The 26,129-nt window shown below is 42.1% G+C and overlaps 2 protein-coding genes across 3 annotated transcripts; both read left to right on the top strand.

The window, feature by feature from the left end:
- Positions 1–241: 241 nt before the first annotated feature.
- arnt (aryl hydrocarbon receptor nuclear translocator) lies at positions 242–11,137 on the top strand. 2 transcript variants are annotated; one of them, XM_061081686.1, is made up of 19 exons: positions 242–580; positions 1,143–1,239; positions 1,392–1,430; positions 1,549–1,599; positions 2,431–2,644; positions 2,876–3,089; positions 3,179–3,281; positions 3,383–3,448; positions 3,570–3,655; positions 3,769–3,845; positions 4,047–4,181; positions 4,272–4,346; positions 4,960–5,111; positions 5,998–6,085; positions 6,845–7,041; positions 8,347–8,536; positions 8,758–8,932; positions 9,018–9,154; positions 9,247–11,137. In XM_061081686.1, the coding sequence occupies exons 1-19, from the start codon at positions 544–546 to the stop codon at positions 9,328–9,330; spliced, it is 2,217 nt and encodes a 738-aa protein (XP_060937669.1). In that variant the 5' UTR covers positions 242–543; the 3' UTR covers positions 9,331–11,137. The 2 variants fall into 2 exon arrangements, with proteins under 2 accessions (XP_060937669.1, XP_060937670.1); XM_061081687.1 differs by lacking the exon at positions 1,549–1,599.
- Positions 11,138–14,373: 3,236 nt separating this feature from the next.
- Positions 14,374–25,916, top strand: setdb1b (SET domain bifurcated histone lysine methyltransferase 1b). Its single transcript, XM_061081786.1, has 25 exons — positions 14,374–14,436; positions 15,814–16,017; positions 16,641–16,807; positions 16,896–16,939; positions 17,620–17,746; positions 17,918–18,088; positions 18,235–18,436; positions 18,708–18,781; positions 18,988–19,178; positions 19,337–19,466; positions 19,571–19,967; positions 20,558–20,671; positions 20,805–21,108; positions 21,349–21,610; positions 21,778–21,868; positions 21,960–22,076; positions 22,243–22,412; positions 22,521–22,757; positions 22,884–23,054; positions 23,419–23,549; positions 23,782–23,801; positions 23,908–24,026; positions 24,107–24,363; positions 24,453–24,541; positions 25,465–25,916. Exons 1-25 carry the CDS (start codon positions 14,420–14,422, stop codon positions 25,580–25,582), a joined length of 3,924 nt encoding a protein of 1,307 aa, XP_060937769.1. The 5' UTR covers positions 14,374–14,419; the 3' UTR covers positions 25,583–25,916.
- Positions 25,917–26,129: the final 213 nt, after the last annotated feature.

The following is a 26,129-nucleotide window of genomic DNA, read 5'->3' as shown; positions in this document are numbered from 1 at the left end:
GTGATAAACTCAGATAAACTCAGAACCTTTAGTTCTCCTCTCCTCTCCTCTCCTCCTGCCTCCTGCCTCCTGCCCCCTGCCCCCAGCCCCCTGCCTCCTGCCTCCTGCCCCCTGCCCCCTGCCCCCTGCCCCCTGCCCCCTGCCTCCTGCCTCCTCCTCACACTCCGCTGCTGGGCGGAGCACCACACGGATTTCCCAACACTTCACGTCATGTGTATCTGGCTGCTGAGTCCAATCGAGAGGAGGAGAGAAACCAGTGTGGACAGCCTGTGGCTCCGTTGGCCCCTAACGCCATCTTACCCAGCGAGAGGGCTTTAAACCGAGAGAAAGCGGGGGAACCGGGACCGGAGGAGAGGATCCGCTGCTACCCCCCGTGGTGTTCGCCCTCGGGAGCCCGTGGAACCGGTCGTGGTTCCCCGCAGTGAAGTCGAGAGGAAATCTGCGAGGAGGCTGTTAGCCCGGGAGCTAGCTGGCTAGCGCGGGGGAGGGGCGGGGGTGCTGAGGTCTCTTTTTTTACCCCCCCGCAGCTGAAGTTGTTTGTTTATGTTCTTCCAGTCGGACATGTCCTCTGCTGACCCAGGTAAAGTGCTCTCCCGGCCCCGGTGGCTTCCAGCCCTCGTCCCGGGGCTGGCTGTCAGCGGGTTCTCGGTGTTTTCCCCCGCTCGGCTCCAGCGGACACTTTCAGAAACATAGCGTGACAGCAGCGGCTAAGTTAGCTTAGTAGCCGAGCTAATGCCCCAGCTAGGCTCGCTGGTTGTTGCATAAGTGGGAGCTGGGTTAGAAGCTGGCAGCCAACAGCAGCTAAAACACTGTGTGGGCAGCTCCCTTGTTTCTATTTTAGCTCCGTGAGGTGAGAAGCTAAATCCAGGCGAGCTAATGTGTCTGTTTTCTGCTCTAAAGCGTGACATCTCCGGGCTACATGTAGCTTCAGCGTTAGCTCAGGGTCGTGCCTGCCTCAACAAACCACAAATCACGATTCAGGGAATAGTTGGTGTTAACTGAATGCTTTAACATTGTGAATCAGAGCTCTGTCATGCATTTTTAATGTGGCATTTGAACATTGGCTCCGAGTAAGAGCTTAGTTTCCCTTTGTGGCACAATAAGTGATCACCTCTGTCTGTGCGCCTCTGTGTTATTAATAGAGTTACCAGACCCAGACCCGGATCTGGGTATGGGGGCCAGTGGGACCCAAGCAGGTGGAGGGGCTGTTGTGCCAAAAGGGACCAAGAGACGAGCTGCGTAAGTCTGTGTGTGTGTCAGAGTGTGTTAGTGTTAGTTCTAGTTCCTGGGCTGTCTGTGTTGTGAGATGTTTTCATTTTTTGCTGACTTGTGTTGAACATATCTGTTTGTCTGACGCCTCTCATGTGTGTCTCACTTCTCCACAACTGCAGGCCAGACTTCGACGATGACGACGGAAGCAAGTTGTTCAGGTACATTTGTCTCCCTTGTGTTTCTTTTCACCCAAGTGGGACGAGTTGCTCTGTCATGTCATTGTTAGACTGTCCAGGCTGCTGAGACTTCATGGAGTGTTTTTCTCTTCTTCCTCAGGTGCGATGATGATTCAGGTGGCAACGGCAATGACAAAGAGCGCTTTGCCAGGTAGGAGGATTACTGATGAGAACTAGATGTGAGTGAGTTGAGGGCAGTTAGGGAAGTAATCCTCTCTCTCTCTATCCAACAATTTTTTTTACTCCAACACTTCTTTTTCTACTTTGGTCGAGATTTTTTTGGCACCAGCGCTTTAGCAGGTTGGTTTCATAACCAAGTATTTGGAAGAAGATCAGAGTTTTGCAGATAAGGACAAACTAGCCAGGATTGGCCTGTACCGCTATGGAAGGCTTCCTCTCCTGCTTGTATCCATATCAGTATTAAATGCACTGATCCTGTCCTGTCCTGATGGAGCCCTAGCACATCGTTTTTTGACAGCACAGCATTACCGGAATATTTCGCTGCACTGTGGACCTGATCTTGGTGCCTGTCAGAATGCTTTGCTTCTTTGCACCACGGCTGCTTGTTGTCTGTCTTAACCCGCCACTGTGATTTGTGTCACTAACAACTATGCTTCGTGTGAGACGGGGTCTTCATTCACTTTGGTAATCCTCTTCTCTTCTCTCCCCCCCTCCCCTCTCAGGACATCTGAAGGGTCTTTCTCTTTTTGCACTTGCTCTCCTTTGTCACACCGACTGGTCTCGACAGACCAGAATCTCTTGTTTTCTCACTGTCAGTTTGATCACTGACGACACTTTGTGTTATGCGTCCATTACGTCGCTCACCTTCTCTCATGCCCATCTCCTTTTCCAGATTGGCATAGTTGCATTAGAAAAATTAACTCTGAGCTCTACACCATGTCGTCCACTTAGCTGTTTCTCCCATCTTGATCCTACATATCGTCTCCACCTTTGCATCCCTCCCTTGTTTTCCTCCATCCAGGGAGAACCACAGTGAGATTGAGAGGCGGAGGCGGAACAAGATGACCGCCTACATCACAGAATTGTCCGACATGGTGCCCACGTGCAGCGCTCTGGCACGGAAACCAGACAAACTTACCATCTTACGAATGGCAGTGTCCCATATGAAATCTCTGCGAGGAAGTGGCAATACCAATGCAGATGGGTCGTACAAACCTTCCTTTCTCACTGACCAGGTATAAGCAACCTACAGAGAGACCTGTAGAAATAGAAGGGTGGTCAGATGTAAAACAGACAATTTGTAAGACCCTCTTACAGACAACATAGTCATGATAAGGACCAAGATATAAAGGACTAGGGCTTTTCTGAGATTCGAGAAAACATTATAATTTACACATGTGGAGGAATATGCTCGATGATCAAGCCTCCCCACTGCTGAGCCCGTCTGTGATGCTTTCTGTCTGAAGGAACTGAAGCACCTCATCCTGGAGGCAGCCGATGGCTTCCTGTTCGTGGTGTCGTGTGAGACCGGCCGCATTGTTTACGTCTCAGACTCTGTGACACCCGTCCTCAACCAGGCACAGTCTGAATGGCTCGGCTCTTCCTTGTATGATCAGCTCCACCAAGATGACACAGAAAAGCTCAGGGAGCAGCTCTCCACTGCAGAGAATAACAACACAGGTATAAACCATACACAAACAGGTCGTAGCAGACACATATGCACCCCATTACACACAGGATTGACTCATTGCACTGGTTTGCCTTCAAAGGGAGGATGTTGGACTTAAAGACTGGAACAGTGAAGAAGGAAGGTCAGCCGTCATCAGCAAGAATGAGTATGGGGGCCCGTCGCTCATTCATCTGCAGAATGAGGTACGGCTCATAATCAAATTAATCGTGCACTTTAATATTTAATCTGTGATTTGTGCCAAGATGTGTAAATTGCTCATTTGGTTGCCTGTTTGTGTTTGAAGATGTGGTTCATGTCCAGTGGAACCAATGTCCATGAACAGACTTAATTTCCTTCGGAATAGAAACAGGTGAGCAAATCCAAACTATTGAGGTATTCTTTATAATTTGTTCATTATTATTCCACATCAGTATATGTAGGGTAGCCAAGTAGCATGTCGATGGTAATTGAATTTTCCTTTGTTACCTCAGAAACGGTTTGGGTGCAGCCAAGGAAGGGGAGCCCCAGTATGTAGTGGTCCACTGTACAGGATACATCAAGTCTTGGCCCCCCGCAGGTAAAACTTAAAGCTTTTTTTTAGGATCATCTTCATCTCTGTTACTTTTGCTTCATCATATGCCCAGGACCTGGAAATGACGAGTTATACTTCAATGTGTGTTTATGTTTTAGGAGTATCACTAACTGATAATGAAGCAGACAACACTCAGGGGAGTCGCTACTGTCTTGTTGCCATTGGGAGATTACAGGTATAATAGATGTAGTGATAGTATTTGTTTATGTTGTATTTTGAAATATTTGCATGATTTGCGGAGTTTCAAAGCAGTGATGATATTAACGACCTTTGAATGAGAACTAGAAACTCATTCTTGTGAAGTTATGAAGTCATGCAGTGTGGCTCCTGCAGGTCCTTACATTTATTTTTAAACTGGACCTTTCTTCCTCTTCAGGTGACTTGTTGCCCAGGTGACACAGACATCAACAGTATCAGTGTTCCAGTTGAGTTCATCTCGCGCCATAATTGCCAGGGCATGTTCACCTTTGTAGACCACCGCTGCATGGCCACTGTCGGCTACCAGCCGCAGGTACGCTTCACAACTGGTGGAAATTTCTAATTCCGACGGCGTTTGTGTTTTCTATGCTTATTATTCTTGTGTTATCTGCTGATGTTGCAGGATTTGCTCGGTAAGCATATTTTGGAGTTCGCCCACCCTGAAGACCAGGGCTTACTGAGAGACAGCTTTCAACAGGTAGGATTATGCCACTTTTTGAGGTCAAATTTTAACTTGTGTAACTTATGCTACAACATTGTCAGAATCAAAATAAAATAGTATCAAAATTGACACAGCGGAAAAAGATTTATCATATTTTTTATTTTTTATTCCTTGTCAAACCCTGGCACTTAAGTGACCCAGATTGAGACTCAAGTTACACAGCTGCACTGTTTTGGTTGAGTTACGTTAGTCATGGCTAATGTCAACTCAACGTACTAAGTGAGAGTGTAGACTTCCTTCTTCCTTTAAACCTTTAGGTTACTTGTCTCATTTTCACATTTGATATCTTAAGCACCAGCTGCTGACCACATCTGAGGCATGGGGAAAGTTACTGTGCAGCAGGATGAACAAAAGTTCACTACTCACTGCAACCTTCTATTTACTGTAAAATAGGAAGTAAAGTCAAACCAGAACGGAAACTGATCTTAAGACGCTTCAGTCAGTTCCCACAGTTCAACAGATTCTTCTACATTCAAGCTGTAATATATTTTTGAAGGTTTAACCTGATATCTGTCAGTATACTAGATTATTGTGTTATTGTGTAAACACAACATTACCACTGTTTGAAAGGTTGCACGTGTGTCCTCAGGTGTTGAAGCTGAAGGGTCAGGTTTTGTCAGTGATGTTTCGGTTCCGCTCAAAATCGAGAGAATGGATCTGGATGAGAACGAGCTCCTTCACCTTCCAGAACCCTTTCTCAGAGGAGATTGAGTATATCATCTGTACCAATGTCAACGTCAAGTGAGTCAATCTTAGTAGAAATACTTTTACCATTACCGGTGATTACACAACCTTATTACACAATAAATGACTGCACACAATGAAAGAACTGATTTGGTGAAATATAACTGTAAGATCCTGGAAAGATCCGTCCGTCTGAATGCTTACCTGTCCTCCCTCAATCCCCAATTCCACTTTCAACATTACCAAAACTACTTTAAATAAACCACACACTGATCGCTCTCTCCCTACACCTCTCCTTTGCACCCATCTCTAATTGTGGGGCAGTAGAAACTCGACTCAGGACCCCCTCACCCCCATCTCCTCCCCAGGGGGCATGCTGCCCCCTTCCCTGGGTCAGAGCAGCCCAAGCTGCCTTCCTGTTGTGCTCAGCCCGGGGCAGGTGGCCATCAGGTGAGACCAGGCCTGACCTGACTATTGTTCCCCTGCATGGGAGAACGGGGGCTGCTTCTTCATGGGAGACTACTGCTGTTACTAGCCAACTATAGACCCTTTGTTTTTGTTATCATTTCCCACCCTGAGGAATTCTTTTCTCATTTTAGGTGTCTCTGTTCCACTGTAGCGTTGAAAAAAAATAGAACTGTTGTCTAATAAGAAGCATGTGTTATAGTTTTCCAATAGTAAGTAGTAAACACATACAAATGTAAAAGGTGATGTAGCATGTTAGTGGTTTGTACAGTGTTTATATAGCAGGTGTTTCTCGGCTGGAGCTTGTCACACTCTTCCTCCTTTGTCCCCCTTTCTCTTTTTATGTTGCCATGGTGACCGGTGGTGGGTTGTTTTATCAGAAGGTGTTTGGGATTTCTCACTCAACAGTGGAGGCATGGAAATGGTGATGGGACTATTATAATAGACTTTTACTCAGCACCTGCTTTGCCTTTTCCAGGCAGTTCCAACAGCAGCAGCAGGCCGAGCTGGAGGGAGGCGGAGCCAGAGACGGGCTGTATGAAGCGGGGCCGATTGCCCTCTCACAGGTTAGACCACACATGTGCGGACCCATGGATATACATGTCCAGTCCAATTGAAGCATAGACTACTTACTGTTTATTTTAACAGAACTGTGGTTACATTGTTCCTAATAAAGAGGAAAACATGTACCACCAGTGAGAGAACAACATTGTACTTCCCCATGGGTAGTACAACACAATATTCATAAGGTAAACACAAAGCGGAGTAAAAAATTCTTAAGAGAGATACACTGAAACAACACTGATCACATATCCTAAAAAACATAAACATATTTTTCTTTATTGATTTTTAGGTCCTACAATGTGACTGTAGGTTACAGTTTTGAAGGTTTCATAATTACTACTGCAAAACCACAAACATGCAAATAATAAATATTCCTGCTGAAACAAAAATGAAAACAAAGAAAAACCTGTTTCACTTGATGCTAACTCAACAAAGCTTTTGCTCATTGTGGATTATCATGTACATTCACATACAATACTTCTGTACTGTCTGAGGATTTGTTCCCTTTTTTGACCGAGGTTGGCAGTTTAGGTTCCTCCAACTATGATTGCATCCTCCTACATTGTGAATTCCTTTTTCAATATGAATAACTACACATGCATTTGACTACGCCGCCATATTTGCCGACCTCTGTAAACGCATCAAATTCACCAGAACCAGACACTTAAACTTTTCGGTTGTGTCGGATATTTTCTCCAGCACCGAGACACTTATAGAGTTCTGGAGTGTGATCGCTCACTAAGGATTTTGCTGGTCCTCAGATGCCAGTCCAGCCGGTACAGCCTGTCCCAGCTGCAGGTCCAGACCACAGCAAGACCCTTGAGAAGCCAGAGCTCTACTCCTCCCTTTTCCAAGGCCCAGATCAGACGAAGGGCATGTCCTCCACCTCCACTCCCTCCGCACAGGTTTACCCTCAGGCCAACAACTTCAATGCAGGACGACCCAATGATGCTTACAGGTAGGAAGTCTCATGTGCTTACAAAGAGCTGCCACCACATTTAAAAACACCTGCATAATATTGTGTAGGTTCACCTCATGCTGCCAAAAGCACCAACTGGTTGACACAAGAGCTTTGAAGGTGTCCTGTGGTCTGAGGAACAAAGATATTAACACATACTTAAATGCATCTGTACTCCGCCTATACATGTTTTTTATAATTAGACCTTTTTCCAGGACTTTGTGGGGTGGATATGAACTTTGGCAAATATTAACGTTTTCAGCAGTTTGTACAACAGTAGTTCTGTAGGACAGGGCCACAAGGATTCTTGCGCTTCCATGACCCTGTCGGCAGTTCACCAGTTGTTCTTCCTTGTGCCAACCACTCCACATGGGAACATCCCATAAGACCTGCTGTGTTAAAGAGCCGCTGACCCAGTAATCTTTAAATTTGGCCCTTGGCAGAGTTACTAAGATCCTTGTGCTTGCTAATTTTTCCGGCTTCCAACACATCAGCTTAAAAAGTGAACTGCTCACTTGTCTAATATGCCCCATGTTGACAGGTGCCATTGTAATAAGATAGTCAATGTGATTCACCTCACCAGGCCTGTTAACGTGTTGACTGATTGATGTTCATGTACAACAGATCTTAATCCTCAGGCAAAACATACTCTAATGCATTTTTTAAGTAAACACTTCTATTTTATTGCCTCAGGGTGTGTTTGGCTCATTCCACTGTTTATTGTGGAAACTACACAATTTATTTGGTCTCTTTTCTGGCAATGAAAGTCAGTTACATCTCTTATACAAGCAACATGATAAGGAGCAGAAACAAGTGCTTGAAGGTGCCTGTAGTTTATCCTGTTATCTAGAGATCTGACTTAATTAGGTTATTTCGTTACCTTGAGATAACAAGTTGAGACGTGGAGATAATGTGATTATTATCCTCTGTAAACTCGGTGACTCCTGGCTGCTGTGGGAACTAATAAACTTGCATTAATGTGAGCTACCACCTTGTTTACCTGTAGGTTTTGGCTGATTTACAACAAAAGCCCTTTGGGAAAATTACCCAATTCTCCCAGCTGTAGTAGAATAAAAGCTTCCCTCATCTGCTATAAATCGTTGTTTCTTCAGAGTGTAATCCTGAAAACATGCACGATATGTTTCCGGTAGTTGTTACCATGATTTTTATTAAAATTTACTCGCATTCTTTTTCTATAAGAAGGTTTTTCTGTTTTTATTTCAGCTGAGTTTCTATCATGATATGTAACGGAGTCTGTTTTTATTTTTAACAGAGCTCTCACTCTCTCTTCACTCTTCTCTGCAGGCAAGTCAACATGACTCCACAGATGACACAGCCAGCTCACTCAGCAGGACAGATGCTGGCTCAGATGTCCCGTCAGAATGGAGTCCCGCAGTCGGTCACCCCGTCCAGCACTGGGAGTCCCCTCCTTGCAGGACCAGTAGTAGGATGGCCTGGAGCTGGACCCGGAGCAAGACCACAATTTAATAACCAGGTAACATAGCACGACAGGAGTCATGCTCCCATTTATCTCATCTGTGTTAACATTTTAAATCAATCTTTATTCACAAAGGAAGCAACGGTGATATACTTACTGATATAACGACACGTTTTTGTCTTCCTGCCAGTTACTGACCACATATTTAATTATTTAGCATCGACCCTACTTTACTTTAAGTCAATAAACAGAGTTGCTCTTTTAATTCTTACCAACAGGTGGCTCCCCAGGCAGCAAAGACCATGTCTCCTCCGTTTGCTCCCATGGGAGGATTTGGAGGCGGCTCTTCAAACTCTTTTGGCCAGATGCCTGCAGGTGCTGCTCCCACCCCCACCAGCGGGGCAGACTACCCACAAATTAATGCTCGTGCCAGCCTCAACACCAATGGCTATGGTAGGTTGTATGCTCAGATATGGTTTGAACCATGTCTGTGTGTTTATACAGGTACATCCTCTGACCCCTCTGCTCTCTGTTTCAGACGGCTCTCAGTCGGGGGCACAGTTTCCGTCCAGAGCAGCGGAGGCAGTGTGGCCTCAGTGGCAAGGCCAGCAACATGCGCAGAGTAACTTAGAGCAGCATCCTCATGCTCAGGGCAACCAGCAAGACATGTTTCCTGTGAGTGATACAAAATCAATCTGGCTCTACTCTCCCTTTTTGTTTTATCACTTATAATAAATCTTGGCCTTGTCTTTTTTTATCTGTTCCAGGATGTGTTGTCCATGCTGGACCAGCCTGCCAACTTCAACAGCGATGACTTTGAGATTCCAATCTACCCTTCGTTTAATGAGTGACATAGTCGATACAGTTCACACCTTTGTCCTAACAGTTCTTGCCCTTACACTCTCTTATATTTTGCTCTTCTCTACCTGTTTTCTTCCTGCTCCTGAGAGTAGCACTCTTCCCTTGCTTTGCATGGCATCAACTGCACTGCCACAGGCCAGTTGAATATGGTGGGATTTACCTGACTGTAGATATATGGGAGAGGACAATCAAGGATTTGCTACTGATGAAAATAATATTATTTTAACAATAAGACAGCCATTCTAAGAGACATCTCTAGCTAGCACTACCCAAAGCTCAACAACCTATATTGTAGATATGTGATATATATATATAAATAAATACATATATAAAAGCGCACAATCACAAATGCATTTGAGTAGACTGCACAATAACACACTCACATTCTGGTAAACACAAAGAAAAAGCCTTGTATTGTAATATATTCCTGGTTTTCTCAGGCGTTGATGAAGAGTGTATTTTGCTGTTTTACCCGTTAGCACGTAGATAAATCACCCCGATCGTTGATTTAAACTCTCAGGAAATTGCAGGGATATACAGCTTTGGTGATTTTAAAAGAAAATCTCAGCTGTCGCACGCAAACCACCACTGTCACTCGCAGTTTGAAATCCACAGCATGTTTCTGCATGTCAGCACTGCTTTCATGAAGCGCTTCTACAATGTGTAGGTTTATATTGAGTACAGTTTTCTATGTGCTTCACCTATAACTTTTTATTATTTCATTTTTTCCTCTTATGGAACATTTAAGTTTTTTCTTTTTCTTCATGGAATGATGTACTTTAATAACACAGACACAAGGTGTTACAGTGGCTGTATACTGTTGGTCTAGGTGCCCGGTGGAAATGTATAATCTATTTTTCTTTGCCTACATTTATATATATGTATATTTACATATATATACACTATGCATGTGTGTGTGTGTATGTTTAATGGATGCGTACAGTATCATTATCAAGTTTTAATACAGTCATAGGGTTTTCGGAATTGCTTGACGTCTTTCTGTCATCCTGCATTAACCTGTACCAAGTATGGGATTTTTGTACTCCTTTTGTAAATCAAAAAAAAGAAGTAATCACTCAGCAATAATTAACAAGCAGGAATGATGTACTTTTAAGCCATTCTCTATTGTTGTTATAAATGTTTTCCTACATGTTATTTTGAATTGGAGAGATGTGGTAGTCATGTGATGATTTCCTTGAAAATTTCCGTAGTACTTTGTTATTTCAAAACTTTGAATGATAACTTGAATTGTCCATTACCATCTTCTGATTGGTATCTAATTAAAGGTTTGATCAGGGTATTCAGGATTGATATGGAATAAACAGAAGATATAAAAGTGAAAATGTCCAAAAAGTGTTGAGTGTTTTGTCCTCATGTGACTAACATTTGGACGAGGACTGAATATTTGCCAACGAGATCCGACCACCTGTGTTATACAATCAATTTTTGGTAAGTTTGTATTTTAGAAGAATGTTGTGTGATGAAATATGACGCATTGAAACATATTTAGTTTTTAATTTGTGGTATTAGTTTAAATTGGACCCTTTTTATTACAGTTTTCTATAGTTTGTGTGTAACACTTGCACACTAACTGACAAATTATGTAATTGTATGTAAACCCATGTCCATTAATGTCCAGTTTTTATCTTCAAAATATGTTGGTGACTGTGTCGTCTATGTTGTTAAAAAAACTTTTTGGTCGCTCTCTGTATCCGGGTTTCTTTTTTTTTCAAATATGTGAAATTTTATCACTCATTAAACACAAATATATAAATAAACTGTATATGAAATGTTAAATGAGAGAATGTCTGGTTTTTGTAATAAATTGCTATATTGTCAGAAATGGAGTTGGATTCTAATTTATACTGCCCACATGTCTTAGCAGAGTTAGTCAGATCGTAGAATAGAGTCGAGTAAATCAGAGTTACAAAGTCAAAAAACAGAATAAGAAATAAACAAATACAAAAAACTCCTTCCTGACTGATTCATCAATTGGCCTATAAAACATCTCACAGTTATATGCGTATCAGCGTTTAAGTTTACTGAAATGCTGCAATATGAAAACTTATTTTACAAAACAAACCATACAGAAAAATTTGGATTTATGCTTACGTACAAAATATATTTTCTTATTCAAGTTTTATTTCTTATGCTGTATTTGACAACGGTCAAGGTGACCTCCTGTTACTGTGAATGTGATTTCAGGTTTTTCATTAAATCTCATTAAATTAATTTGGACTCATTGATTAAATGATGGTCAAAGGTCACGGTCACGATGGTGATAAAGTAATCACATGTCAGTGGTTAAAGGTCAAAGGTCACAGTGACCTTATAGGAATCTGGAAAAAAAATAATATAGAAATATGCCCAATGCACTGGTTGGCAGAGTCATACAGCCACAGTGTTCTGTTGTGCATTTAATCCTTAATCACAAAGTTTATTTATTTAATCTGTTCACTTATCACGTTCATGCAAGAGTCATGGATGTTTTCAGTTACATCCCTGCATGTGTTCACTTCCGTGAGAGAGTTTTATGTTAACTGGTGAGGAAACAAAAGCCTGCTTAGCTGTGATTGGCCTGTATCTGTTCCCTTTCTGCATGTCGCTGAAGACGCACGGAGGAGAGATCCGTGGGTTACTGCTGGGATCAGTTTCAGCCTTCGTCCTTCCCTCCTCTCTTTCACAGCCTGGGGGTGAAAACAGATGGAGATAATGCTCTGACTGGTTTAAGTCAGGTTTACTATGTCAACTCTGCCCTGTTTGGGTTGATTGGGTTGAGTGACTTCTCGTGCTGTAAAAATCTTAATTTGACACAACACATTCACTCCTCTTCCAGCTTTGGGTCCAGATCCAATGTTATTTGCATGGAGTCTCTTCCCTCTGAACTTGTGTGTGTCTGTGTCCTGGCATCAGAATACAAGCAATCTGCATCTTTTTGGTGAGGATCGGTTTTCAACCCCTCTCAAGTGGATTGCCACAAAGGCGTCATATCCTCTTTCTCTTCGAGAACCTTTCCTTTTTCCCCTTTTGCCTCTTCACCATTCGGCACTCTAGAATCTTTATGAATATCAGATCATAAACATAATGAGCCCTTGTGCATGTCAGCCTGAGTATGTATGTGTAGGGTGAACTGATTTCAGTATAGACAGAGAATCTTGATCTGTGTGCAGCATTTGCATTATTCAAAGCTGTAAAAACTTGTGCGACATCTTTCTGCGTTGTCGTGTGTCGGTGAACCTTGCACTGCCCAGGGATCCAATGACTCTTGTCAAGGTGTTAATCTCCTGTAGAGGTCTCGTCTCCTGAAGTGGCCACAGAGATGCCTTGGTGTTCTCATCGGAGGAAAAGCCTGATCGTTACCAAACTTGTTAACTATTCATGCTGGACACAGGTGCCAAATGGGGCTCTGTGTGTCCACCACTCCACCTCTTGTACTGGGGGAGGACAGAAGGTGTCGATGCTGGAAGAGGAAATTAAAAACTAGACCAAGGACTGGATATTTGACTTTAGTTTGGGATTGTGGAAACTGCAGCAGCGTAACAGGACTAACTGGAGAAGTTCATACAAATTAAGAAATAGTGTGTAAAAATGTTTTTGGAAAAGTAGACAAATTAGAGAAGAACTGTGAAGAGGACGTTTGTGGATTAGACACCATGGACACACCGGACTTCCCTGTGAGCAAGTTGGATTTGGACGTGGACCTTGGCTTTGTCCTCTTCTTCTTCTTCCTCCTCTGTTTCTTCCTGGTGGTGACCATGGTCCGCTGTTGTCAGATGGTGCTGGACCCTTACAGCGCTGTCTCTGTCTCTACGTATCAGGAGGAGCAGATGGACGACTGACCGGGACCAAGGACAATCTTCTTATAGGAGCTGTGCATCTACTCACACAGCAGAGATGATTTAAATGAGTTTCTACATATTTTACTTTTTTCTTGTGACTTTCAACAGCTCTTACTAAACTGACATTTGTACAGAAAATCTGTCGACAGTATCTTCAAATGATGTAAGTAAACAACAGTATCAAAAAGAATTTAAGGGAGACGTTTTTAGTTTATAATTAAATGAGCATGATAATTAGCATAGTTTTACAAAGACAAGGATAATGAAAAGTTTGGTTCATAGAGGTTGTGACTTGAACAGACTCCAGACTGAAGTGTTCAAACATCAGCTCCTAATAACTGCACACAAGGAAAGATGTATCAGATGTTCATCCAATTACTCTGCAACGTTTGCATTATTTTTTAAAACCAAAATACAAAGTTTTGAAGGAAGTGTCAGTTTATCAGTGCTCCATGAATCATCTTCTAAAGCTGTGGCTTCAATCGTTTATAAGTTATAATGCTATGATCATCAGTTTTATTATTATTAGTATAAGTATCATTCACTATCAATTATAAATTAATTAAAAATATCAGTATAAGTTATTAAAGAACTGAAAATTCGCTCCATTGTGTTTTTGTTTAGGATTTATAACCTCCATTTATTTACTTGAACAATTACACTTATAATGAGTCAATGAACGATTAAAATTGTTGATGAATTACTTTTATATATTTTTAACTCTTTTTGTGGCTTCCCCCAATAAGTGGACACTTCTATCTAACAGAGGCAAACGTTTCACAACACATTATATGAGATCCTGGAGTAAAGAACCTCCTCACATTACACAAACTGTGTTTAAATGGAACAGTTGGTTAATTAATGTTCCCACAATTAATTTGAATTAAGCCTCAATTAAGCAGTGGTGAAAAACTTGAATATATCTTTATGTTAATATGTGCTGAATCAAAAGGATCTCTAATATTAGTTTGAAACGTGTGTTAGAGCTGATGTCAGTTTTTTTCTCCTTGCCAGTGTTTGTGAAGTGATGACAATTTTCAGGCTCAAGAACATGCTCTGAACCGCTCGTTAGTTTTATGAACCTGGGTAACCCCGCTGGGTGGAGCTTGTAGGTCCTTCACAGAACCTAAGAGCGCCGGATGACACCGCCCTCCTCGATTACCCCCGTGAGGCATAGCACGCACCGTCTTGTAGCTAGCAGGTAGCCTTTGCTAGCTAGCTGTATTTGCGAGCAGACGAGATGGAAAGCGACGAGAGGTGAGCGACGAGCCGCGGAATGAAGCTGCGGCTGCGCTGAGTGATGAGTGTTTGAGAGGAACTCCGGAGAATCTCCTGCAGTTGTTTGTTTTCCAGATGAAATGCACCAGTTACTCTGGAGATAATACATTCTCCATGCTAATGCTAGGCTAACATGTTAATCCAGCTCTGACCTGTGTTAGTTTGTGTTAGCTGCTGTTTACTAGTGTGTGTCTCGGTGAAGTGTCAGTGAAGCGGTGGCGGGTCAGGGTGGAAGATCTCTTGTTAACCGTGTAGTTAGCGAGATAACTTAACGGAACTTTGGCCTCCAGGTGGTCCTTTGTTGTGCTAAGTAGCATGCTAATCTCATCTGCACACTCTCGCAGCTACACTACAGGCTGTGTTCAGGCTCATGTTTTTATATCTTAGATGTAGAAATACTTCTTCTACTGCAGAGGAGCGTGTGCATCAGAGGTGATGAACCTGTACCAGGATCAGAGATGAGATGATGGTTAAAGTTAGTGTGTGTTTGCAGATGATGTTGAAACGACAACAGGTCAGTGTGTGTTTGTATGGGTTTTGCAGAGATGTGCAGCCTGGTCCACAGCTGGTTTCAAACATGATCATGGTTTTCACAGGTTAATCTTCTTGGAGCTGACAGTTTATTTGGTACTCCTTATAAATACTATATCAAAAAACACTATATTGAAACAGTACTGCAGTGTTTCCAGTCTTCCTGAAGGTTATTATAACGTTTAAAATAAATTGAACGTCGTTTGACAGATGTGTGATGTAATTGCCTGGTGCAGAAGAAAATAGTTTGTTTAATTTCTTTCTGTTAATATTTTCTCTATTCGCCTGGATCAAGTTCCTGCTTTTCTACAAGAAAAGGTTTAAGGGTGTTAACCCTTCACTCTGGATGTTGACCATCAGACTGAATGCACAGTGAACAAAACCCGTCTGAACCAGCCACAGAGTTGCACCTGAAGGAATATGTATCTTCCAAAATGGTCATTTGTGAATGTTTGGAGTTGGGCTGTGGAATTTTACAATGAATTGTGTTTTAGTGTTGTGCATCCAGGTAGATCAAGTTCTTTGAATGTGTATGAAAAGTAAAACTTTGTGATCAACCTTGTTAGGATTTTCTCAGTTTCTTCTTTTCTTGATTTTAAAAGCCTCAAGGTGGTGAAATCATATAATCTCACATATTTCTTCAAATTATATCACTGAGTGATTGGTCAGATAAATACAGGCAGAAAATACTCAAGATTTTTTCAATAGGTAAAATGCTAAATATGATCAGATCTGGTGATAAAAATATCTGTTCCTTTTAAGATTTGTGTCCTAATCTGTTTAAAATGATGTTTACGTGTCCTGCTCCTGCACGATTCTCCCCAGGATGGAGGTGGAGGGTTGGGACCCCAGTCTGGAGGAAGAACTGGGCGTTTCTCTGGATGAGCTGAAGAAGTGGATTGAAGAGACTGTGGAGCAGAGCGAGATCGTGCGGAAGAAAAAGGCTGAGCTGACGGAGCTGAAAGATTGGGTGGAGCAAAAAGAGAAAGAGGGGGCAGTAACGGAGGTACTTCTCAAAGACACCAACAAGTGAGTAGGAATTCACCTGTTTATTTCATATATTTATGTATGGGGGAATTTTATGTTCTTTGTCTCTAGCGAATTAACCACGTGTGTCATGTTTTGTAAATATATGAAATTCACTTCATTCTTTTAAGTTTAAGTAGTATGAGGCAAAAAGGTGTCTGTTATATGAAAACTCCTGGAAATGCTATGAAAAGAATTGGTGTGATTTTTAAAGTCAACGCAAGAATGACTTGATAAATGAATTAGTACACTGACTGATCATTACTTGGCAGCTGTTGTAATATTCAAGTCATATTTTAAGCAACAGTGTGTATATGAGAATATATATATAGAGCCAATTTGTTTTCTCCTGATCCAGAAACTGAAAACCTGAACTCTGAGTCTTAACCAAACAAAGAGGATCAGTCTCATTCTCTCCAAATTAAAAAACAGTCGACCTCTCGACATGAAACTGAATGCAGTTATTGTTGTTGGAAGGTAACATGAGACCAGTGGTTTTTCTTAACTAAAGGGTTGATCCAAGTGCCGATGCAGATCCACTGGACCAGATGCTGCATCCCTTCTTGACAGTAAATGTTACTGGCTGACATTTCCCCCTCCCCCCCCCCCCCCCCACTCTTCTTCAGGTCCCTATTGGAGTGTGAGAAGCTGGTGAAGGCGACCTACCAAAAGAATGGTCTTGTGTACCGAGACAACAGCTCAGACGATGAGGGTAGTGGAGGAGGGCTGTTGTCCTCTGAGGTCATTGAAATAGATGATGACGATGATGATGATGTCATTGCTGTTGGCTGTTGTAAGTCGTGTATTTTTTTTTTTTTTGGGAGAACACTTATCATTCAGTGCTTCTATGTATTAATTTTTCTTGTGTTACTCTGTTTCAGTGGTTCTTCCAAAGAATTCTGGGACTCCTGGCAAAGATGCGGCGGTGAGAACAATAGAAAACTTAATTATATTGATTTGCTTGTACACTTTGTTTCTAAATGTTCGTTTTTATGTGTGAGTTATTGTGACACAAAAAAATGCAAGTAAGCCCCCCGAACCCCCAAAAGGTTACTTTTAAACTAAATACAACAGCTATGAAAAGTGGACATTTGAGCATCAATGATAATATTAATAAAATGCAAAAAGTCAAATAAACATAGATATAGTACAGATATAGTACATTATATGTTATTTGCATTTCAACATAAAAGCACATGTAAAAAATTAAAGAAATACAGTTAAGGATAACATATTAATTGATGTATTTGGTTAATGTCCTTATGCTCAGAATTACAATGAGAAAATAGCTTGCATATGAATTCTCATATCCCTATGTTTATTGAGAATATCAAAGTAACGCCATGACATTTTATTTCTCAAATGTTTCTTTTGCAAAATTCAGATAGTAGTATGTAAGATATTACACATGTTGACTGGAAACAGTGTCTGATCCAATCATCGACTTCAGCAGCTGTAGTTCCAAAGTAGCTCCAGTCTTTATTTGACTGAAATGCTTATAAGGGAAACTATGGATACAGTGTTTCCTTCACACATGCATGAAGGTCAAACACTGCTCACTACACGCAGATGATGATGTTTGTTGTGTTTTATTTATTTTGCCAGTTAAAAGAGGCGTCTGCAGCTCTGCAGAAAACCTCTCAGCAGGTGCAGAAGTTGGTCCAAATGGTGAACAAGCCTTCATCAGGTGTTTCTCTGCTGCGACCTCCAGGACAGCTTTCATCCCAATTAGGTGAACACACACGCACGCACGCACGCACGCACGCACACACACACACACACACACACACACACTCACACTCACACTCACACTCACACTCTGTATGATCATTAGATGCATCATAACTGTTTGGAAGTATCATGTATTTAATAGTAAATGGTGTGTACTTTGTCTTCCCTGCAGGTATTCAGAGTCCGGTGCCAGCAGTGTTTGTATCACAGGTCCCATCTCATTCCATAACCCAGCCTAACCCAAATGTGACAGAGGGTGAGCTTCTCGTCGGGATGACCATTCTGGGAAAGAAACGCACCAAGACGTGGCACAGAGGCGCCCTCGTCGCTATCAACCCTGTTGGTGTGTGACCAGATCTTTAACCTCCACCATGTTTCTAATGTTCCACTGTCAATATTCAACTAGATTATTTCTCTTATCAACTATGTAGTTGCTCATCTTCTCCTGTTCTGCTCTGTCATTGAATCTTCTCATCTGTCTAAATTCAGGAAACGGTATATTCAAGTATAAAGTGAAGTTTGATAAAGGAAAGAGTCTGCTGTCTGGAAATCATGTGGCTTTCGAATATAACCCCACACTGGAGAGTTTGTATGTCGGAGCTCGTGTAGTCGCCAAGTACAAGGACGGCAACCTGGTGTGGCTCTATGCTGGAGTCGTAGCAGAGATGCCCAACAATAAGAACCGCATGAGGTGAGTGGTGCATTGTCTTATTGGCTGATGTTGACCGGGGCTCCATCGATATTTGATAATATGAAACATCTGATATTTTAATTAATTGGCCATATTAATTATTTCTAAACAATTCACAGCATAATCATTTTGATTCCTTAAATTTTGTTATTAAAGAATTGTGTTTACACTTAAAAACAGACCTGTACCTGCTCACTTGAGGTCAAACTATGGAATTCCAGCAAACAGATCGATCCGACTCGTGTTGTTATCTTTGTTATATATGTTTTAGGTTTTTGATATTCTTTGATGATGGCTATGCTTCATACGTGAAGCTAACTGAGCTCTACCCTGTCTGTCGACCATGTGAGTACTCGCTGCTTTTCTCCACTTTCTTTTAACCTGTGAAGTCCAATAAATTCTACAAATGAGCAGTTGTAAAAGTTGTTGTCAAAATTTGCATTAACTCTAAATGATTTTATTAATAGTGTATTATTAATAAAAAACTTATAATAATATAATAAATACCTAATTTGATGAATAGAACAACGAGATCCTTCTTGCCTTGACAGTAAAGCGTACTTGGGAAGACATAGAGGATGCATCGTGTCGAGACTTCATCGAGGAGTACATCACTGCTTATCCCAGCAGACCGATGGTGCTGTTAAAGGTCAACCAGATCATCAAGACAGAGTGGGAAGGAACCTGGTGGAAGAGCAAAGTGGAGGACGTGGATGGCAGCTTGGTCAAGATCCTCTTTTTGGTAAGTCTGCATTAGAATATGAAGAAATAAGATGAATTAAACACGTTGCCCTGTGACCGGATTCATCCACATGAAGCTTTCAACCAATTAACTGGATGATGTTAGATTTCTGGTTACAGCCGTTGATAGCGAATTCACTTCTTATGTTGTTTGATCAGGATGATAAGAGAAGTGAGTGGATCTATAGAGGGTCCACCAGGTTGGAGCCAATGTTCAACCTGAAGATGACCACAGCCAACACTCAGGAGAAGAAGCTGGCAGGCCAGCAGAGGACACGACCCAACATGGGTAACATTCATGCTGTACTATTGTACAATTATGCAAAAGAAGAAAATATGAAAACTACACATTTGTAAGAGGCCATCTTTTAATTCCATTTCCTCTATTTCTAGGAGCGTTGAGGAGCAAAGGCCCAGTGGTTCAATACACCAGTGACGGACCTGTTGGAGCCTCTCCTGTCAAAGCTCCACCTGCCACACTGAGTCCACCTTCACAGGCACCACAACTTCAACAGCGTCCACAACTGCAACAGCCCCAACAGCCCCAACAAACCCAACAAACCCAACAAACCCAGCAAACCCAACAGCCCGTACAAATCCAACAAATCCAACAAATCCAACAGTTCCAACAAATCCAACCAATTCAACCAATTCAACCAATCCAACAAACTCAACAAATCCAGCAAATCCAACAAATCCAACCAATCCAACCAATTCAACAAATCCAACCAATCCAACCAATTCAACCAACCCTTCAGTCACCACATCCTGCACAGTCTCCACGTTTCGAGTGAGTGATGCCATTGTTTAAAGGTGTATACTTTGGGGGGGGAAGCTGAAGCTGAGGAAGTATTAACCTTTTAATGGAATAATGTCTTGTATGCAACCAAATTACCTTGGCAAGTCAGAATAAGATCAGTATTACTTTACTCACTTAAAGCTTCATCATTAGTTTTAAAGAATATTTATTTTTTCATTTAACATCCACATAAACCTTCATTATTTGATGCTTTTGCCAACATCATTGACATATCAAATTGTTGCAAAATTATTTCGAGTTATTTGGAGTCGTTTTGGTGATTTGATGAGTTTAAGTAAAATATTGATTCAGTTTTTTGTAGCTCCAACAAGTCCTGTCAGACCATGAAATTAAAAAGCACATGTTTATGCAAAGAGACTATGCAGAAGTGAGGGGAAGTGAGCCGTCAAATGATGAGTGTCAATGGGCATAAACATCAACTCTCTTACTACGCATTACTTCAATGCTCTCTGGATGGAATTATACTGTTATGTGCAGCTGTCAACCTGTGGTTGGAGAGGAAGTAAGTGGAGACGGTTGATATTGACTGAGTGTCTGTTTCTCTCCTCGCTGTCTTTCAGCAATAAACATCAGATGGCAAAGAAGAGCACTTCCCCGTTTGTGCCTGGGGTGGGAGGAACACACGCCTCCAAAGTCATGCAGTCACTTTCCCTGAGTCCCAGCAACCCGCCTGCGTGAGTTCAACTTATTTGTATGACCCAACGAACTGCTGCTAATGTTACCGAAAAAAGCCATAGAGCGTGATCTCTGCTTAGATGGATTAAAAAACTTGTGATCTTTCTCTTTTCCTCCTTTGTTGATCCGTAGTGGAAGAATATTGGTTTCTCCAAATACTCCTACGGCCACGTTCGCACAAGCGTTTCAGAGACAGGTGCTATCTGTCACTCCCGTCCACCCTCATATGATTCATGCGGTGGCCAGCATCCCACAGCATCCCTCGTACCGGGCCCCGACGGACCGCATCTTCTACATGGCTCACACGTGTCAGCCTGCCTGTCTGAATCGTGTCCGGCCGGCGAAACCTGACCTGCACAGTGGAAAGAACCCCCTCCTCATGCCTTTATTGTACGATTTCAGACGCATGACAGGACGACGCAAAGTCAACCGCAAGGTAAACATGAACATCCAGACCACTGTGGAAAATATGGTACATATATGTATATATATATATATATATATATATATATATATATATATATGTATATATATATAATACATATATATATATATATATATATATATATATATATATATATATATATATATAAATAAACATGTACCCATATTTTCCACGCACGTATACATTGGAAACTGGAAATTAAATGACAATGTTTACCTTTTGCTTCTTCAGATGTCCTTCCATGTGATCTACAAGGCTCCGTGTGGGCTTTGTCTCCGTAACATGGGAGAGATCCAACATTACCTCTTCCAGACATACTGTGACTTCATCTTCTTAGAGATGTTCTGTCTAGACCCCTACGTACTCGTGGACCGTCCTTTCCAGCCACAGAGGCCGTTCTATTACATTCCTGACATCACAGGCGGAAGGGAGGACATCCCACTGTCCTGCGTCAATGAGATCGATTCCACTCCGCCTCCTAAAGTAGACTACAGTAAGTCAAAGGGGAGATCAATTTGTTCTTGTGCCAGGATGCTTTTTCTCTTTTCATCTTTGGTATAATAAAAAAGTTATTTCCTCCCCATGCCTGTTTCTCTTTTCAAAAACCGTGGCGTAAATTAGCCCTGTGAGGCTTATCGATCTCTGTCTCCTCTTTTCAAGGTAAAGAACGTATTCCTGAAGATGGAGTATATATCAACACCGGTGCAGACTTCCTGGTTGGGTGCGATTGCACTGACGGCTGTCGAGACAAGTCCGTAAAGCTGCTCATCCACACCTCATCATTTTTCAGATTTCTTCCTGTGGTTATATTCTGAAGTCATGTCCTTGTCTCTTGAATACAGATCCAAATGCTCCTGCCACCAGCTGACCCTTCAGGCCACAGGTTGTACACCAGGCGGGCAGATCAACACAAATGCCGGATTTTTGAACAAACGATTAGAGGAGTGCCTTCCCACAGGGTCAGACATTTATACACACATACTGAACACACTTCTCATTAGGGGTTTGCTCTACACTCTCTCTCTCTCACCCCTCATAACCTTATAACAAGATAATTTCTGTTGAAGGTAACAGCTCATTGGGTTGTCTTGCATCTGAAGCCGTTCTCTCTTCTTCTCTCTTTAGGATCTACGAGTGTAATAAGCGGTGCAAATGTTGTGCTTCGATGTGCACTAACCGGCTTGTTCAGCACGGCCTGCAGGTGCGTCTCCAGCTCTTCAAGACCCAGAACAAAGGCTGGGGCATCCGCTGTCTGGACGATGTGGCCAAGGGCTCTTTTGTCTGCATCTATGCTGGTGAGGAAACTGACACTAAAACAAATGGTTCCTTTTTGGGCCACAGCAGGTCACTTGATTGAAAAGTAACTAATTCCCTGTCTTCCCTCTTCTCTTCCACTTTATCAGGTAAAATCCTGACAGACGACTTTGCCGACAGAGAGGGCCTAGAAATGGGTGATGAGTATTTTGCCAATCTGGATCACATAGAGAGTGTGGAAAACTTCAAGGAGGGCTATGAGAGCGAGGCTCATTGTTCGGACAGCGAGGGAAGCGGTGTGGACGTTTCCAGGATAAAAATCCAACCATCTGCTTTAGGATCAACTAACCCTGTGGCGCCAGGGAAGGGAGAGTCCAAATCCTCCGGTGAGGGATCAAGGCGATCTTTAGTCGACCCAGGCTGATTCTCAATCTTATCTGTTGGTTTGACACCAGCTAATTTCTTATTCTACACACAAATTTTCACCTGGAGTTTGTTTTTTTCCGTCACAGCCAAAAGCCCGAGCACATCAGGAGAAAGCAATGAAGAAGAGGAGAAAGACTCAAAGAGTGAAGATGAAAGTGACAGTTCGGACGACACTTTTGTAAAGGACAACTACTTCAGCTCCAGCTCTGTGTGGAGGAGTTACACAACACGTGGTCAGGTCAAGGTCAACAAGGAAGGTGAGGCTGTTACTCGGAGGGGAAAAGTCAATGTTGACGGAGAAAGTTACAAGAAATCTGAGGTGTTTATGTAAGAACGTAGATGTTAAACAGACCTCCTTCAATACAGAATTAGCAGGTGTACGAGTTTTTTAAACATTGGTAGACGTTGTATGACTGTTCCTGTGTCTTCATGTCGTCATGAATGCACTGGAGTCACACATTTTTTTTGCAGCCCTAATCGTGTGTTTTAGCTCACTTACTCAACTTTGAATAGAGAATGACTCCAGTTTTTCCTCTGTATTACTTCTCTATGTCAAAGTTGGATTTTTGAAGAAATATCAGTTTTGTCTTCTAACACTCGCCCCTCTCCTTCCCGCTCCAGGGAGTCAAGACAGTAAAGATGAATTGAGTGCGACAGTCAAGGGAACCGATGAGCAGCAGCCACCGTCCATGCCCGAGGAGACGGGGAAAAGCAAAGTAGCTTCCTGGCTGACGAGCCAAGGGATGAAGAAGGTGAGTAAAAAGATAAAGAAATAATTATGTTTCATGGAACTGAGCTCTGTGGTTACAGTGCTTTTAAAGAAAATGCCGTGTCTCTCACAGAAATTACAATATAGTCCTACTGCTGTTAAGAACTGTCTTCTTAGATATTTGAAAGAGCACTTATAGTGAAAGTGGAGATTTTGGTCTATGGTTGCATTGAATAATGAACAATAACTTTAAATTTTTTCATTTTCCATTAAAGGAATCCGGAGACAACAAGAGGTTTGGGAAATGTTTCTTATTGTACAATAATAACAATTGTGCAATAATTCACCGATCAACAACATCAGCTATGATTCACTAAGAGATGAATTTGTGTTTGTTGCAGTCAAGTGAAGCCAGAAGTGGTGAAGAAGCAGGATGTGATGACTCTCTCAGACAGCGATGATGTGCAGACCATCAGCTCTGGATCTATAGACAACAAAGAGAGAGAGAAAGTTACTCCAGGTAAAGGGATGAATACTTTACGCTTATGAACAGTCTTGACTGTTTTCAGGTTTTCTCATGCCGCTGCTCTTCTGACTCAGGTGTGCCCAAGAAGCAGGTGGCAGTTAAATCCACCCGTGGCATCGCCCTGAAGACCGGCCACGGTATGATGGTGAAAACAGGTGCACCTGGAGGCGGGGGAGGGTCAGGGGGTCAGGCAGGAAAAACAGGGCAGCAGGGACCGACTGGAGGAGGCGGGGACAGCTCCCACAGAAACTCGCGCCTGTTCTTCGATGGTGAGGAGTCGTGCTACATCATTGATGCCAAGCTGGAGGGAAACCTCGGGCGATACCTCAACGTAAGCAAAAAACCGCAGTTTAACCATTTGATAAAATCAATCTCCTGTGTATTTATATTGCTCATGACCGTCTCTTCTCTGTATTACAGCACAGCTGTAGTCCAAACCTCTTTGTCCAGAATGTGTTTGTGGACACGCATGATTTGCGATTCCCGTGGGTGGCGTTCTTTGCCAGCAAGTGAGTTTCTATTATTCATTTTAAATTGTCACAGGAGAACGATGTAAATCTTTACCGGCGTTTCAGACCATAAACCAAAACAAAAAATAATGCTACAGGCTGCGTATGTGAGCGTGTTTTATTTCAGGGTAGATATGACTCATAGATTCACAACTTAGAAGAATCATCAGATGCCAAAACTGCACAGCTATTTTTATCACAGCCAGGAAGGATCTAACAACACCGGAAAGTTAGTGTGCAGCAATCTTGCATCACAACAACTGTCAGCTATAATTGGGAATTTCTGAATTCATTTTATCTGCCAGGCTTGTTCAGTTTTGGATGACATTGCATTGCAGTGAAAGATGAGCAGGGTTTTGTTTATTTCTTTAGTATCTTTTTGACTTTTGGTTCCATTCCACCTCCTAAATGCACGTATATTAAAACTGGGTGGACGGGATTTGAGTGTAAAGAGTAAGGACTTGACATCCAGGGATGGTACATATCTTTAACCCCTTCACTTCTGCCCTCTGCACTGGCAACTCAACTACACAGACACACCACTGAAAAGATAGTCCTACTCTTTTTGTTTAGTTATTTATCTGTGTGTAATGCTGTCGTGTGAACATGACCTTAGGGTGGCACTACTGTGTCATGTTGGGAGCTCAGATTGTGTTTTGTGGGAGTGGTGTACTGTTTCATAGTAAAATAGTGTTTGTCGTCATCAGTACAGATTTACTGACTAACAGTGACAATGGATTTCCTCTAACACCACTATTTGTACCCCATGCAGTATCATGTTTGTGCAGAAGTAAAAATATCCACCTCTCCAGAAGAAGGCAAATAATAATCCATTAATCAGTGCACTCTGTTGTCTCACTGTTTGTATACCTGAAGCTCTTGTCCTGTTCTGACTTGCCTGTGTGCCCCCCCCCCCCGTGTAGGCGGATCCGGGCCGGAACAGAACTGACCTGGGATTACAACTACGAGGTTGGCAGTGTGGAGGGTAAAGTTCTGCTCTGCTGCTGCGGATCCACTGAGTGCCGAGGGAGGTTGCTGTAATCTGAAAACCACTAAGGACTTCCCTCCCACTGCTGCTCCTGTAGGAAACTTTTAGGATCCTCTCCAACGCTGTACATTTGTGTTTGTTCGTTTTTTTTAAAGCTGATTTCTGAATTTTAATACATCTGTATGTTCTTCATTTTATATGAATGTGCATTCAGATATTTCTTATTTTACCCATGACATGTTTGTTTAACCCCTGAATAAAATGCTGTTTTCTTCAGTCAACCAAAGCTTCTGCTGTTTTGTCTTGAGTTGTATCAGATCTGGATCCTGCAGCTCTTTCTGCAGAGAAACCTGCAGAGAGAGTTTAACAATAAAATTATAGACAGAGGTGGTATACAGGCTGTTTGTTTTTTTCTTAATTTTACTCTCAAAGTTTAGATTATATTAATTTCAGTATAAAACTGAATTCTCTTAAATCAGATGTAACTACCTGTTCGTTACATTTAATAATACTTTAAAAAAAAAATATTTAGAATCACAGTCTAATTCAGATTTCAAGTTGTCAACACAAGAACATTTGATATAAAACCATACTGAGACT

This window comes from Limanda limanda, chromosome 11 (genome assembly GCF_963576545.1).
Source record: "Limanda limanda chromosome 11, fLimLim1.1, whole genome shotgun sequence".
Classification (NCBI taxonomy): Eukaryota; Metazoa; Chordata; class Actinopteri; order Pleuronectiformes; family Pleuronectidae; genus Limanda; species Limanda limanda.
The sequence above is the reverse complement of the archived record's forward strand: the minus strand, read 5'-3'. Positions and strand labels throughout refer to the sequence as shown.

Excerpts from the sequence above, each read along its gene's own strand:
- setdb1b (XM_061081786.1), top strand. Across the intron at positions 16,940-17,619 it reads CTCCTGGCAAAGATGCGGCG|TTAAAAGAGGCGTCTGCAGC; the intron begins GTGAGAACAATA and ends TTATTTTGCCAG. Across the intron at positions 23,550-23,781 it reads CGAGCCAAGGGATGAAGAAG|GAATCCGGAGACAACAAGAG; the intron begins GTGAGTAAAAAG and ends TTTCCATTAAAG.
- arnt (XM_061081686.1), top strand. The coding sequence starts at position 544 with ATGTTCTTCCAGTCGGACATGTCCTCTGCTGACCCAG. Across the intron at positions 5,112-5,997 it reads TGTACCAATGTCAACGTCAA|GCAGTTCCAACAGCAGCAGC; the intron begins GTGAGTCAATCT and ends TGCCTTTTCCAG. Across the intron at positions 7,042-8,346 it reads CGACCCAATGATGCTTACAG|GCAAGTCAACATGACTCCAC; the intron begins GTAGGAAGTCTC and ends TCTTCTCTGCAG.